Genomic DNA, 13,530 nt, shown 5'->3' with positions numbered 1-13,530 from the left:
TCACAATAAAGAGATTGCACTACAGTACTTGTATAAGGTTAATTGAAAAATCTATTTCTTTTGTTTATTTTTTTACAGTGCAAATATTTGTAATAAAAATAATATAAAATAAGCACTGTACGCTTTGTATTCTGTGTTGTAATTGAAATTAATATATTTGAAAATGTAGAAAACATCAAAAATATTTAAATAAATGGTATTCTATTCTTGTTTAACAGTACAATTAAAGATTGCGATTAATCACAATTATTTTTTTAATTGTTGAGAGCCCTATTTTCAATGTATTTGGGAGAGATCGTGTAACGCGGATGGACCTCGGTCATCGGCAGGCAGGATCGAACCTGGGACCTCTGAAGCTTAGGTTGTGAGCCAAAAGCCACATCGCTATTAGCTAAGGCTGTAGCAGACTCATCAATCTCTAGCTGAACTAGGTGCCGCTAGAGGGGACACAGCATGACACCAAGCAGGCTTCCCCTAGCTGAGGAAGCGCATCCCGAGCTTCAGAGACTTCCCCGTTGATATCCTGGATGAGCACCCACTTGTAATGCTGACAGATCCCAGTCATCAGCAGGTGGGATCAAACCTGTGACCTTTGAAGCTTAGTGTGTGAGCCTCTACTGCATGAGCTAAAAGCCACATAGCTGTTAACTAAGGCTGTGGCAGACTTATCAATCTCTAGATGGGCTCAGTGCTTTGAGAGGGGTCAGACCGCCACACCAAGCAGGCATGGGTTACGTTTGCATACGCTATTTTTAAACTTCCAGTTATGATAGAGCAGCATTGAGCCAAGGTCATAACATTGTTTGAAGGCAATGATTTTATTAACTCTTATGCCCCTGTGCCCTGCTGCCACAATATATATTATTTTAAGTGTCTACATCCCATGGCAATTCAACTGGGATGCGTGAGAGATGGTATATGACTCAGGACTGAATGTATGTTTTCCTTATATCTGTTAATTTATGCAGCATTCAAGAAGTTAATTGTGTTATCAGTTTATTGTAATTATTATAGAGCTTGTCTCGATTGACTTCAAAAAATTGCTTTTCCCCCTAAATCAAAAATAGTAAAATTAATCATTTCATTTATTGGGAATATCATATTTTAAGTTGAAATGACTGCTGTATTGTAGTTTAGGACTTTAACAATTTGGAGGTAATTTACATTTTTGTCTGGGAATCTTTTCTGGACCCTAAGGACCTGGTTTCTCAAAAAATGCATTTGAAATTTCATATCTATTTTGTGTGTGTGCAGCTAATGTGATTGCTCATGGAAATAGCCAGTTTGGAGTTTCTTAATTAGTCATTTTCCCCCTCCCCACTTTTCCCTGCCTGGAAATGAATCTTTTCTGGACTTTTCAGATATTAAATTGCTTAGTTTAAAAAAAATCTTGTTGTTGCAGCTGGTTTTAGGAGAAGCTTTCGTCTTAGCAGAAAAGATAGAAAGACAAATAAATCCATGTATGAATGCAAGAAGAGTGATCAGTATGATACAGCAGATGTCCCAACGTATGAAGAAGTTGCACCATATCGACGACAGCCTAATGAGAAATACAGGCTTGTAGTTTTGGTTGGTAAGTTTTCTTTAATGTCTAAATCAGGAATCTAGAGTAAATATTAGTGCAATAATCTTACAGAAGTTTAAAATTTAACTTTTTTGTCTCTCAAACTGCAAATTTTAATGATCTAGAATATTATGTAGCTGCGTTTGCTCATAATTTCTCATCTTTTTTTGGTGGTTTGAGTTTTGGAAAACTGCAAGTGAAGAGCTATTTGTGCATCATATAGTATGAGAAATACTGTCAACCCACTAATCAAAATATACAGATAAGCTGTAATGTAACCTTGATCTTTTTGTTCTTTAAAATTGTGCTAAAGTCCTGAAACTAAATCTTATTTTGGTGCAATGAAGACTCCTTATGTGGCTGCAAGTTTACCAACAGAATATAGCTTGCAAAGAAATTTCCTGAGCATCTAGTTCTTTGTGTGAAGAACTGGACTCCAACAAGGAATGCCTCTGTGCTCAATGTAAGGGACCCTCTCACTATCTTACCACTCATATCTCATGTCCCACTTGCTCCCTGTCTAGGCTTAGGATAAGCTATGACCACAACATGCCTTATTATCACAGAGTTCACCTGCATCAGTTAAGTGTCTTGGCCGTTCATCCCCAGTATGCTGAACAAGGCTTTCACTGGACTATTTTTCAGAAATATGTCCAAATCTATCTCAGACAAATGAACCAGGGTGTCCAGAAACATTTCTGGGCACCCATGTGCAATTAGGTGTCACCACTCCACCGGAATGCTGGATCCTCTTTATCTCCCAAGGCTGTAAACTTGTCCTCCTGCAAATGAGAAGAAACAATTTCATTGTCAATGTCTGGGATGTCGTAAAACAGGGGCTTATTGTTAAGTGCGTTAACCTGCACTAGTTGCCTGATCCTTGGGGATTTGCTAGACTGTCTATTGGTAAGCTGTCATACCAGAATAGGACCCATTTGTTTCAGAAGTTCTCTTTTCCATATTGGACCCATTCTAATCACCAGAAAGAAAGGTTAGTTATTCACTTGTTCCAAAAATTGCTCCCAGATAATTGTATTTCACTTCTGATAAACAAGTAAAAAGATTTGGCCTTCTGGCACCTGAAATTGTTTTAGCCAAGTGCACACAATTCTCATACTAGGACAGTGACTTGACTTGTGAAATTCAGATGATCTGATCAGTTATTGCAGCTGTTGCAGGGCTAACTTCTATATCTCATGGACCAGTTGAACTAGTGAGTTGGATTTCTTGACCAGAGAGCTGGCCTCTGTGTTCAGTTCAGTACCGAAGAGTTGCACAGCTTTTTTGCTAGTGCCTGGAATGCTCCCAAGATGTGCTTTTGCCCAACCCTGTTTTCTAGCAAATTAAAAAAAAAAAAAAAATCATGGTAGTGAGTAGACAAGTCTCCCATATCACTTTCCACTCCAAAAAGAGTCTGAATCTCACAAATGTCAAACTTTATGTGGAGCAGCAGTCTTATAAAAAAATATTTTTAAAAAAGAAAAGTCCAATGATTCAAAAACAGCAAGGAGAATGAAAGGAGGCAGAGCACTGACTTGATGTTGCATTTTGCCAAAAAGGCCTACTTCCTGAAGGCCTTAACTGTAATGACAGTGGAATCAAAGGAGTGGCAGTCTTGAGTATAATCCAGAATCAATATAATCACTGACAGAGCCCGGCATACAAGCACTAGTGAACCTGCTAGTGTTCACCAGGGGCCTTCTTTAGAATCAACCCCGAAGAGAATGTACACCTAAGGTTATCTTTACCCAGGCAAACAGTGCAATCAGGACTTGTCCTTATTTAAAATTTATTGTATTCACCAGTCATTCAGAAATGTGTTGAGATCTTCAAACCTCAGATTGTTACAACATGTACATCTGCAAATGGAAAAATGTGCTGTTAGATTATTTTTCTATTTTGTAAAAACCTCAAGGTTCTGAGGGTTTTAAGCCTCAACTCCCAGAAAGATTTGATTTGCATAGAGGACAAAACTTTTCAGAAACCTTGTGTCTACAATATAAAGGATTGGGCAATACTCAGCAAAAAAACCCAATCCTGAAAATCTCACGCATGGGATTAGTTCCATTGATGTCAGCTGGTGGTTTTTATATTTCTTTATAGAATCATACACTCGCTGAATGTATGGGACTACCCACTTTGAGTAATGGTTGCAGTAACAGACCTATATATTATAGCTATCCTGATTTCAATAAAGTATTTTTTGCATTTAGATAACCCTCTGACTATGGCAAACAAAGTACATTGAGTTTTGAATATTGGCAAAAAATGTAACAGTGCAGCACTACAAACATTAAGCAGAATTATTTAACATTTTTTTGCCATGGTTCTGGAAAAGTCCTTCTCCAAGCGTGATGTAAAAGTGAAAACTTAATTGTATTTTTGCCATTTAGCCATTTTGTTCAGTGGCAGTTCCAGTTAAATTCCTTACCTTACGTGGAAGTCTGAGGGTACATTTTTAATCAGCTGGCAGTGCAGACAGATATTAATGGTTAAGGCACTAGAGCTGGAAAAATATATGGCTGTGCTAAAACACTTAGCTGTATGTAAGTGTTCTTGAAGAGAAGTGAGGTGATCTGAGGAGATTAGGGATTTTAAAGACTTTGTAGGGTGCTGGTGTCTGCTGCTGCAGTATGACTCCTCCAAGGAGCAGTAGCCATTTTTAGGCTGCCCCTGGTTGTTATAACTTCATCAGAGTGCATGGGTGGGAGGAAGCTTCTGGACCCATTTCTCTGCTAACTCCCCTGGATGCTCATATACTGACACTCATGTACTGAGCATCTTAATTTTACCTTCTTAATTGGCCTGCCTAATTCCCAGACCAGATAGGCCCTTAGTCCATGGCATAATGAAATCCTCAAGCCTTGCACAGAGTCCTCAGGCACTCCTGCAGGCCCAACTCCCATCTATTGGGAAGGGTTGATGTCCTTTCCCAGGAATTAGGCATCTCTTCCTGGGATTTAAGGATGGAAACTCACCACTGCCATCCAGTGATTTTAATACTTTCCTGGGAGGCTAATCTGTTCCTGTGGCCAGGCCATCACTGAAATTACCAATCCTGTGAAAAAGCAAGAAACAAAAATGGAATCTGATTAAACCCACCCTGGTCGTCTTAAGAAAAGTCCACAAAACCACACAAAACTAATGTGTCTGTAATCAAGATAAAGAAAGAACATGAAAATACAAAGGAACAAAACTATACCCTGTATTACAATAAATAAGTAAATTGGGGGGAGGGTGGATGAGGGGTGGAGCAGTGCAGGGCCCGCTCTTTTCTTCTGTGGGCTGATGGGTGCCTCAACAGCCAACTCTGGTGACTGATATAAGTATCAGGATTGTCCAGGTGCAGACATTTTACTAGGAAGGAGCTGCAAATAGGTACCAAGATGTGGCCTTGGATCTGGTTTAGACCTACCTCATAATCTGGCACTAGCCTACATGTCTAGTGTTCTTATAGAAGTTTCTTAAGGGTATGTAATTAAAATGCATTGCTTCAGTCTCTTTTTAGAAACTGTATTGCATAAATCCAATTTAAAATACAATGATATGTTAACTTAGTATTTTCAAAGGTAACCAGAGCATCTGTCTCGCTACTTTTTGTTTCTTTTGCGGTAGCATATAGGTTGATGCTTCATTACTAGAGTTTTCTCTACTATTAAAGCAGCAGAGCAGATGAAATATGACCCTCTGTCAGGGACTGTTATGAACTGTTGAGTGGCTGTGTTTTTATAAAAATCATGTCCAAGGGAGCATTGAATTTAGTTTTTAATTAACAGTTTTGTCACCCTCCAGCACTAAAATTCAGTCATCTACTAGTGTAATCACTGTAAGATTGTGGGATATATACAACAAGTAATAACATCAAGTTGACTTTACACTTACACCAACAGAAAGTGCAGTGCAAAAGTGTGATAAGTAGACTTTTTATAACGAATTGCATATGTTTGATTTGAGGAATACCTAGAGATTTCATTTGATTTTTGCTGTCATAAATCAAATGAAAGTGTGCTTTCTCAGTAGCAAAAGCAGTTCAGAAATTTATTGTAGACTTCAGTAATTCTGATGTTGTTCTCTGGATATTAGGAGCAGTTTAAGTCTGGCCAATACCATAAAAATGTCTTGGGTGAAATGTGGAAAAATAGCACGGTTAAGTAATACAGGTACTGTAGAAGCAAACACATTTTAAAGACTTTGTGTATGCCAGTAGGAGCATTCTGTGTAACATGTGAAATATAATTTTGATATACGCCAGGGAACACAAGGAAAAAAAATTAAATTAAAGCAGTAATTAGTCAGGGCAGAAAATGTCCAGTATGTTGCACTATGACTGGAAGCATAATTTACAGTTGGAAGCTGTTTAAAAAAAGAAAAAAACTGCCAATTGGAGATTTCAACTGACTTGATCTAACATTATTCTAGTTTACAAAATGCAAGTTGTAGGCATGATAGCTTTTACTCCTATTATGTGTTCTCCTAAAACATAAGTATTTTAAAATGAGTTCAATTATATTGGTTAGTCAGCATGTTGAGCTCTTTCTCCATTGACTTCATATCTGCTTCCTACAAGTGTTTACCCATGAGTGAAGTTCTACACATCTTTGTGGTTAAAAACACTGGCCCTTTTCTTGTGTGTGTCCAGAAGGATGGAAGGTGACTAAATTACTTTTTCAATCTTTTTTAGAAGTTATGGGCAGGACCACAATTCAGGAAAACTTCCCTAATCAGGGAAGTACTTAAAACATACTTTCCTGAATTGGAGACTATACTGAATACTTCAGAGAATCAAACTTTGTTATAGCAAGGACCACATCTTAATAGAAACGTCAATGGAAGATGATCCATGTCAATTTTCAAGATCCCTTCTCCTTCTTTTTGCGATCATGTAATGTCCCAATGGCAACTATAGCAATTGATATATGGAATAGTAATATAGGAAAATGCTTACTGTACTTTTATTTGACATAAATGTGATGTATCAACTGGAAATGAGAATAACCATGTGATCAGCCAGTCCACTATGGACCACCACCAAACGATCCATCTATCACCAGCGATTCTCAGCCCACTGTTCATAAGCTACTCTACCTACACCTCATTGATTCCTTCCCTTCCCTCCCCAATAAGAATTCTGAATATATCTTATTAACAGTAGGATAAGCATCAGTCGGCCCTACAGTTGAGATGCTGGCAACTATTGTAATCTATATTATTTTTTACAGTGGAAATTGACTTACATTAATGGGAAAACACTTCAGTCCAGTTAAATGAGGCTTCTGCTTCAGTAAGTGTTTGGGCAAGACCAATACAGATGTCATGGTCTCTACATGCCAGTGTGGAAGTGCCAGGTCAGGTCCAGCCTGTCCCCAGCTAAACCTGCGACAGGGCTTCTTAAGTGGATGCTGCTTTTTCTTGGCTCCTGCTAGTGGTGGTGCTGGGATGGCTTGGGGCTAAGTTGTCACTGTTTCCCTGATAGTATGCTGGGGCCATCGTCAGAATAAAGAGGAACCTGAAATGCATGCAAAGGAGCATGGAATGGAAAGGCTTCTGTATTGGTCTGCTCTTCAGCAGATCATCAGAAAGCAGACACCATGTTTGTACTTCTCATGCCTGACCTCTGTGGAGCCACCGGGAGAGATAAAGATGGCTGCTGATGGGTCTGTCCCCATGAGGGAGAGTGGCTCCTAGCTCTCCCCACTTACCCTGAAGATCAGAAAAGTGTAGCAGTCTGTTTTAATGCCCACCACCCACATTTGGGTCTTTGGTTCATCTTCATTCCTGTAGAAGCTCAGTAAAGCTTCTGTAGGAACACCATTAGCTTGCCCTTCCCCCCGTCCCTCTCAGCCCAACTGTTTCACTTCAACCAGCTGGAGGGGAAGAGAAGGATCCAGGAGCAGCAGCCTCCATTTAAGTCACCCTGCCTCAGGGAGGCCAGGGTAATGTGGTGGTACTGTCTGATTTGCATAGAATGTGACATTTGCATTGTCCCTGGTGTTGCCCCTGCGGCACCAGTTTGACCTCTCTCATTCATACTTCATTGAACGGCAAATCTAGAAATGCCCTCTCATTGCTAGTTGTAGTTACTGAAGCACAAATTAGTGAGGTTCTACCTTAATATCTCTTATCTCGTGAGATCTAAAAATGTTACACTTGACAAACATACACAGCCATAGCAATTTAGCAACCAACTGTACAACAAAGATGGTAAAGTGAAAGTTTAGCTTTTGAAGCAAATCTCTGTTTCTGAAAATTGTCGTGGGAATTTAGCAGTCCAAGCAGTGAAGACAGCACCCCAGTTTTTACTGAAAGACACCTTTCCTCCTTACCTCCCAAACAAATATGCTGCATGTAGCTCAACATCTCTGCTTGGGAAGAATGAAGGGCTGAGTTGACCTTGCTGGGTTTTGAGGGTGGGTAGGCTTAGTCCAAAGTTTTGCCCAGAGTTGGTTAAAACATTATTTCTATTTTTCTTCAAACACGTGTGCCTGGTGTGAGTCTTAGAACATAAGAACGGCCATACTGGGTCAGACGAAAGATACATCTAGCCCAGTATCCTGTCTTGTCAACAATGGCCAATGCCAGGTGGCCCAGAGGGAATGAACAGACAGGTAATCATCAAGTGATCCATCCCGTCTCCCATTCCCAGGTTCTGGCAAACAGAGGCTAGGGACACCATCCCTGCCCATCCTGGCTAATATCCATTTATGGACTTATCCTCCATGAATTGATCTAGTTCTTTTTTGAACCCTGTTATAAGTTCTAATAATTTGTGGCTCAATCCTGCAAATGCCTATATCAATGGGTATGTCTACACTTTGAGCTGGAGGTTTAATTTCCAAATTGAAGAGATATACCTGTGCTAGTTCTGAATCAAGCTAGTGTGCTAAAAATAGTGTCTGGTCATGGCAATGCAAGCAGTGAGAGAGGCTAGCCACCCCGAGAGCACTAAGCACATACTCAGGTTGGCTAGCCCATAATGCTGCTCCCATTGCTGCAACTACACTGTATTTTTAGCTCACTGCTTGACCGGAGCTAGTGCAGGTATGTCTCCTTGAACAGGGAATTACCTCATCAACTCAAAGTGTAGACATACCCAGTGAGGTACAGTCATAAGGACTAGGCATAGCAGTAGGAGTGTGCTGGATTGGACCTTTAAGTAGAATGATTCAAAATGGGTCAGTAATTGACATGAATATTCTCATTTTTTTCTTAAAATTGTTGTCAATAAATAGAATGGATGATCATTCAGTTTTAGAAAAGTTCATTTGATTGATTGCACCAAAGCAAAAATTTCCTGGAATAAACATTACTAGCATTCCACTTAAGAACCTGTTTTTTTAAATCCTGATGCTTCACTCCCTTCCTGCTGGGTTTAAATTATTTATTCCCAAGTATATAATTTTTAGAAGCATGCCTCTTTCTTTTCATTTTAACACAACCAAGAACATTCAGAGTAGAATTGTGCATTTTACTCAGGAAATATAGTATAATAAAAATAAGAATAGACAATGTACTCATAATTGCCTTTGCTAATTAGGTATCCGTTCTCTGTGTGTGTCTCTGTTACAGTTACAAATGGTAGCAATTGCACAAAGAAAAAAATAACTCTGGAAATTCTGAAAAGTAGCCACTGAAACAGAAGAATCTACAGCTTTCATAGCTGTATTTTATAGCGACAGAGAAAATGGTGGGTGGGGATGAGAGACAGCTAGTAGTTGGTTTTTTGGTCTGGAAACAAATTGCTCTATGTTTCCAGAGCATCTGTCACACAGTAAGTGAAACCTGAGTTCTTATATATAAATAGAACTAAAAGCATACCATTGATTTGACAGTATGTAGGCTGAGGAAATAACATTTGTGTATAAGGAAGATGTCTTGCTTTAAAAAAAAAAATATAAAACAGATTTTTCTGCTTCAGTTCTTACTGATCCTTTCAGTCTGCTACACTAATCAATCTGACGTGCATAGAGAATTTTAATTACCTTTCCTATAAAACCTTACTTGCTTAAGTAAGTATAATACTAATAATTATAGACAAAATTTAGAAAATACCTAATGCTATTAGCACCATGACACATTACATTTTTTGATAGACATGCACCAGTAGATGCTGCTGTACATCACATTAAATAAACATTTATATATAAACTGATAGATTAATTTGCAGGCAGGTCAGAGATGGGACTTGAAATGTAGTTGTGTGTTTAACTTACGTAAACATATAAAAAGTTATAAATGCAATAACACTAAGTTTTTACAGAGAGACCATGGTTTTGGAGTGGTAGAAAGCGTATGGTCTTCACCTTTGTGTCTTGCTACACACGAGAGGTGGGTAATCAGTCATTCTTGGTAATTATTACTAGAAGGTTCTAGAGCTTCATTCTCAACTCCAAGTACTTAATCTTATTAGCAGACTATGGATGGAAGCCCAGAAAGGACTCCAAGTTCCATTAAAATATGTATCAGGTTGGTACTTTACTTTATAAAATGTTCCGAATTATAAAAGCTCAGGGCACATATACAGCTTCTACTATAATGTCAAGATCCTTCCCCAAACTCACAAATATCACCTCCATTTTCTGTGGGTTAAACTTCAGTTAATTCTCTCTCCTCCAAGTCCGAATCTTGATCATGCACTGAGAAAGCACTGCCACTCCACCATCTGGATCTGATGAAAACAGAGCTGTAGATCATCCATATCCTAATGATACTACAATCCAGATCTCCCCCAAAAGTGTCTTGTACAAATTGGATAGGATGAGTGACAGAATGGAACCCTCCATGATCGATCTCTTGGAGCTAATGAGGGATTACCCAAAACCACTCTTTAAGACCTCAGAGAGAGAAAAAACCAAAACCAGTTGAAACCACGATCCCAGATAGGATCCATAGGCAGATCAACAAAATTTTGCATATAATACTATTGAAAGTTGCTGACAGACCTAAAAGAACCACTATGGCATCTCTCCTTCATTTTGTAGGAGATCAATGGGATCACTATCTCCATGCCAAAAGCCAGAGACTCCCAACATCAGAGTTGGCTTGACTCTACTTTTTCATTAACATTTCCCAAGGAGAGAAAGGTTAAAGATAGTGATATCTGGCAATTAAATCTTCTGAAATTTGTCTAAATACATCCTAGAAGAGGCTGTATCCATGGGCAACTCCAAAAGGCTCAGATTACCTGTTCTTCCGTTGGGTAGTCTCACATTGACCAGTTATAACACCTGAACGCAAGAGAGAATTTCTCTTTGAAAACTGTAATTTATCTTCCAGGTCCTGTGGGTGTAGGGTTGAATGAACTTAAACGAAAATTGTTGATCAGCGATACCCAGCATTATGGTGTAACAGTGCCGCGTAAGTAGAAATGCATTTTGTGAGGTCCTCATGCTGTATCAGGTTTTTTTATTCTTATGTTAACCTAAGGTCAACATTGTCAAACATGGATGCATAAACCCATATTTAGGCACCTAAATTAGTGTCATAAATTTTAAACATCTACATCTGCTGCATCTATGTTTTGAATAAACGTTGATGAAACCCACTAGAAAATTTTGGCCCAGATTCTGGTGCTGTGCATTTTTCAGTATAAATTTGATGTCAACAATGATTTTAGTAAATTAAACTCCCATTTAAAAGCTCCTTAGGAATTGGCATTGTAGTGGTGAAATGTATTCCACTGGCACTCCAGTTTGAGGGAGCAAAATCTTACAGGGACAATGGGAGAATTCACACCACACAGACCTGATTGTTTCTTGCATATATTCAGAGATTGGTGAGTGGTGATATACAATGGAGAGTTTCCCCAGATTATTAGCTCCCAGAATGGGAAAGTTTTTATTGTAGAGCAGTATGTTATCTCTGCTCTGATATAACTGTCAGATAATCATAGGCAATATGACAGATAAAGAGTGATGGTAGAAGCAGTTCTGACCTGTAAATATGTCATTCAAATACCTAATATTTTGGCATTATAAAATGCATCAAGTCTTACAAACCTGAAACCTGTTGGCATGATTGCCACTATTGGAATGTTAAAAACAGTGGTTATAACCTCTTTAGGAAGGATCAAATGGGCAAAAGGGGAAGTAGAGTGGCACTCTGTCAAAAATGGCATTACCTGTTTCCAAGTCACTGAGAAATTGGAAAAAATGATCTTCAGTGCATCTGGATCCATGTCCTAACAGTTAATGTATAAGATGAGGTATTGGTGTCTGCTACAGACCATCAAATCACACTAGAGAACAGGATGATTGCCTCCTTACACACCTATCTATAATGTGTAGGGGAAAATAGTTGTGTAATAAGAGGGAACTTCAATTTGAGTGACTTATGCTGGAGGTCTCATGCTGCCAGTACTAAAACATCCTTGTAATTTCTAAACATTATAGATGACAATTTCCTAACTCAATTATGGCCGCCAACATGGGGATTTTATATTAGACCTTGTCTTAACAGATGAAGAGGAACTCATCACAGAACTAAAAATTAATGATAGGTTTGGTAGAAGTGATTATGTCTTTATCACATTTACAAATGTATATACGTGGTGCTTAAATAGGGCCAGCTTCACAAAGCTGAAAACAATTATGAGCCAAATCAGCTGGCAGGAAGAATTTAATCAAAAAATGTGAATGATGATTGGGAATAATTTAAGAACACCTTGCTAGATTCCCAAAAAGCCACAATCAAGGAAGAAGGCCTGTACTGGTTTAAAAAATGACCTGATTTAGAGGGGAAGTGAAGACAACTTTGTGTGTGTGTAATAAAACAAATGGTAAAAAGGGGAAGTTGATCAATAATATAAATCAGAAGACAAGAATTGTGGAAAATTGACAAAGGGATACAAGGAGAAATCTTTGGCCAGCAGAGTTAAAGACAATAAGAAAGAGATTTTTAAATATATTAGGAACAAAAAGAATCCTGACAATGATGTTGGTCCATTACTAGATGGAAATGGTAGAATTATCAATAATAATGCCAAAAAGGCAGAACTGTTCAATAAATATTTCTGTTTTGTATTTGGGGGAAAATAACAGATAATATGGTGATAACACTCTTTCCATTTCATTAGTATCCCTAAAAGACATTAAACAGAAGCTACTAAAGTTAGACATTTTTAAATTCGCACATCTGGATAACTTGCATATAAGAGTTTTAAAAGAGCTGATGGAGGGGCTTGCTGGACTGCTAATGTTGATTTTTCAATAAGTCTTAGAGTGCTGGAGAAGATCCAGAAGACTAGAGGAAAGCTAATGTGCCAGTTTTTTAAAAGGGTAAATAGGATGATTTTAAAAGGGTAAATAAGGTAATTGTAGGCCTGTTGCCTGACATAGATCGCAGGCAAGATGATGGAGTGGCCGATACAGAACTTGATTAATAACAAACTAAAGGAGGGCAAAGTAATTAATGCAAATCAGCATGGGTTTATGAAAAATAGATCCTGTCAAACTAAGTTGATATCTTTCTGTGATGAGGTTAAGTTTTGGTTAATAAAGGTAATATTGTTGATGCAATATTCTTTGACTGCTCTAGGCGTTTGACTTGGTACTGCATGACATTTTTATTAAAAACCTAAACCAATATAAAAATAATATAGCACACATTAAATGGATTTAAAATGGCTACCTGTTAGGTCTCAAAATGTAATTGTAAGTGAGGAATCATCATCGAGTGGGTGTTTTTCCAGTGGGGTCCTGCAGGAATCGGTTCATGGCCCTACACTATTTAATATTTTTATCAATGACCTGAAAGGAAACATAAAATGATCACTGATAAAGTCTCTGGATGACACAGAAATTGAAGGAGTGGTAAATAATGAAGAGGACAGGTCTCTGATTTAGACCAATCTGTGTCACTTGGTAAACTGAGTGCAAGCAAACAATATGTGTTTTAATATGGCTAACTGATAAATGGCCTAGTGGATAGGGGGGAAGCAGTAGAAGTGATATATCTTGGTTTTCATAAGG

The 13,530-nt window shown here is 38.3% G+C and overlaps 1 protein-coding gene across 6 annotated transcripts in view; it reads left to right on the top strand.

Moving 5' to 3' along the window:
• The window catches only part of MPP7 (membrane palmitoylated protein 7), a 334,940-nt gene that overhangs the window by 299,137 nt on the left and 22,273 nt on the right, over positions 1-13,530 (top strand). For all 6 annotated transcript variants that reach the window (XM_043541382.1, XM_043541383.1, XM_043541387.1 and 3 more), the window contains 2 exons: positions 1,403-1,573; positions 10,838-10,918. In XM_043541382.1, the coding sequence (XP_043397317.1) occupies positions 1,403-1,573; positions 10,838-10,918 (252 nt within the window). The remainder of the gene's footprint in view (positions 1-1,402; positions 1,574-10,837; positions 10,919-13,530) is intronic.

The sequence above is a fragment of the Chelonia mydas genome, chromosome 2 (assembly GCF_015237465.2).
Source record: "Chelonia mydas isolate rCheMyd1 chromosome 2, rCheMyd1.pri.v2, whole genome shotgun sequence".
Taxonomy (NCBI): Eukaryota; Metazoa; Chordata; order Testudines; family Cheloniidae; genus Chelonia; species Chelonia mydas.
The sequence above is the reverse complement of the archived record's forward strand: the minus strand, read 5'-3'. Positions and strand labels throughout refer to the sequence as shown.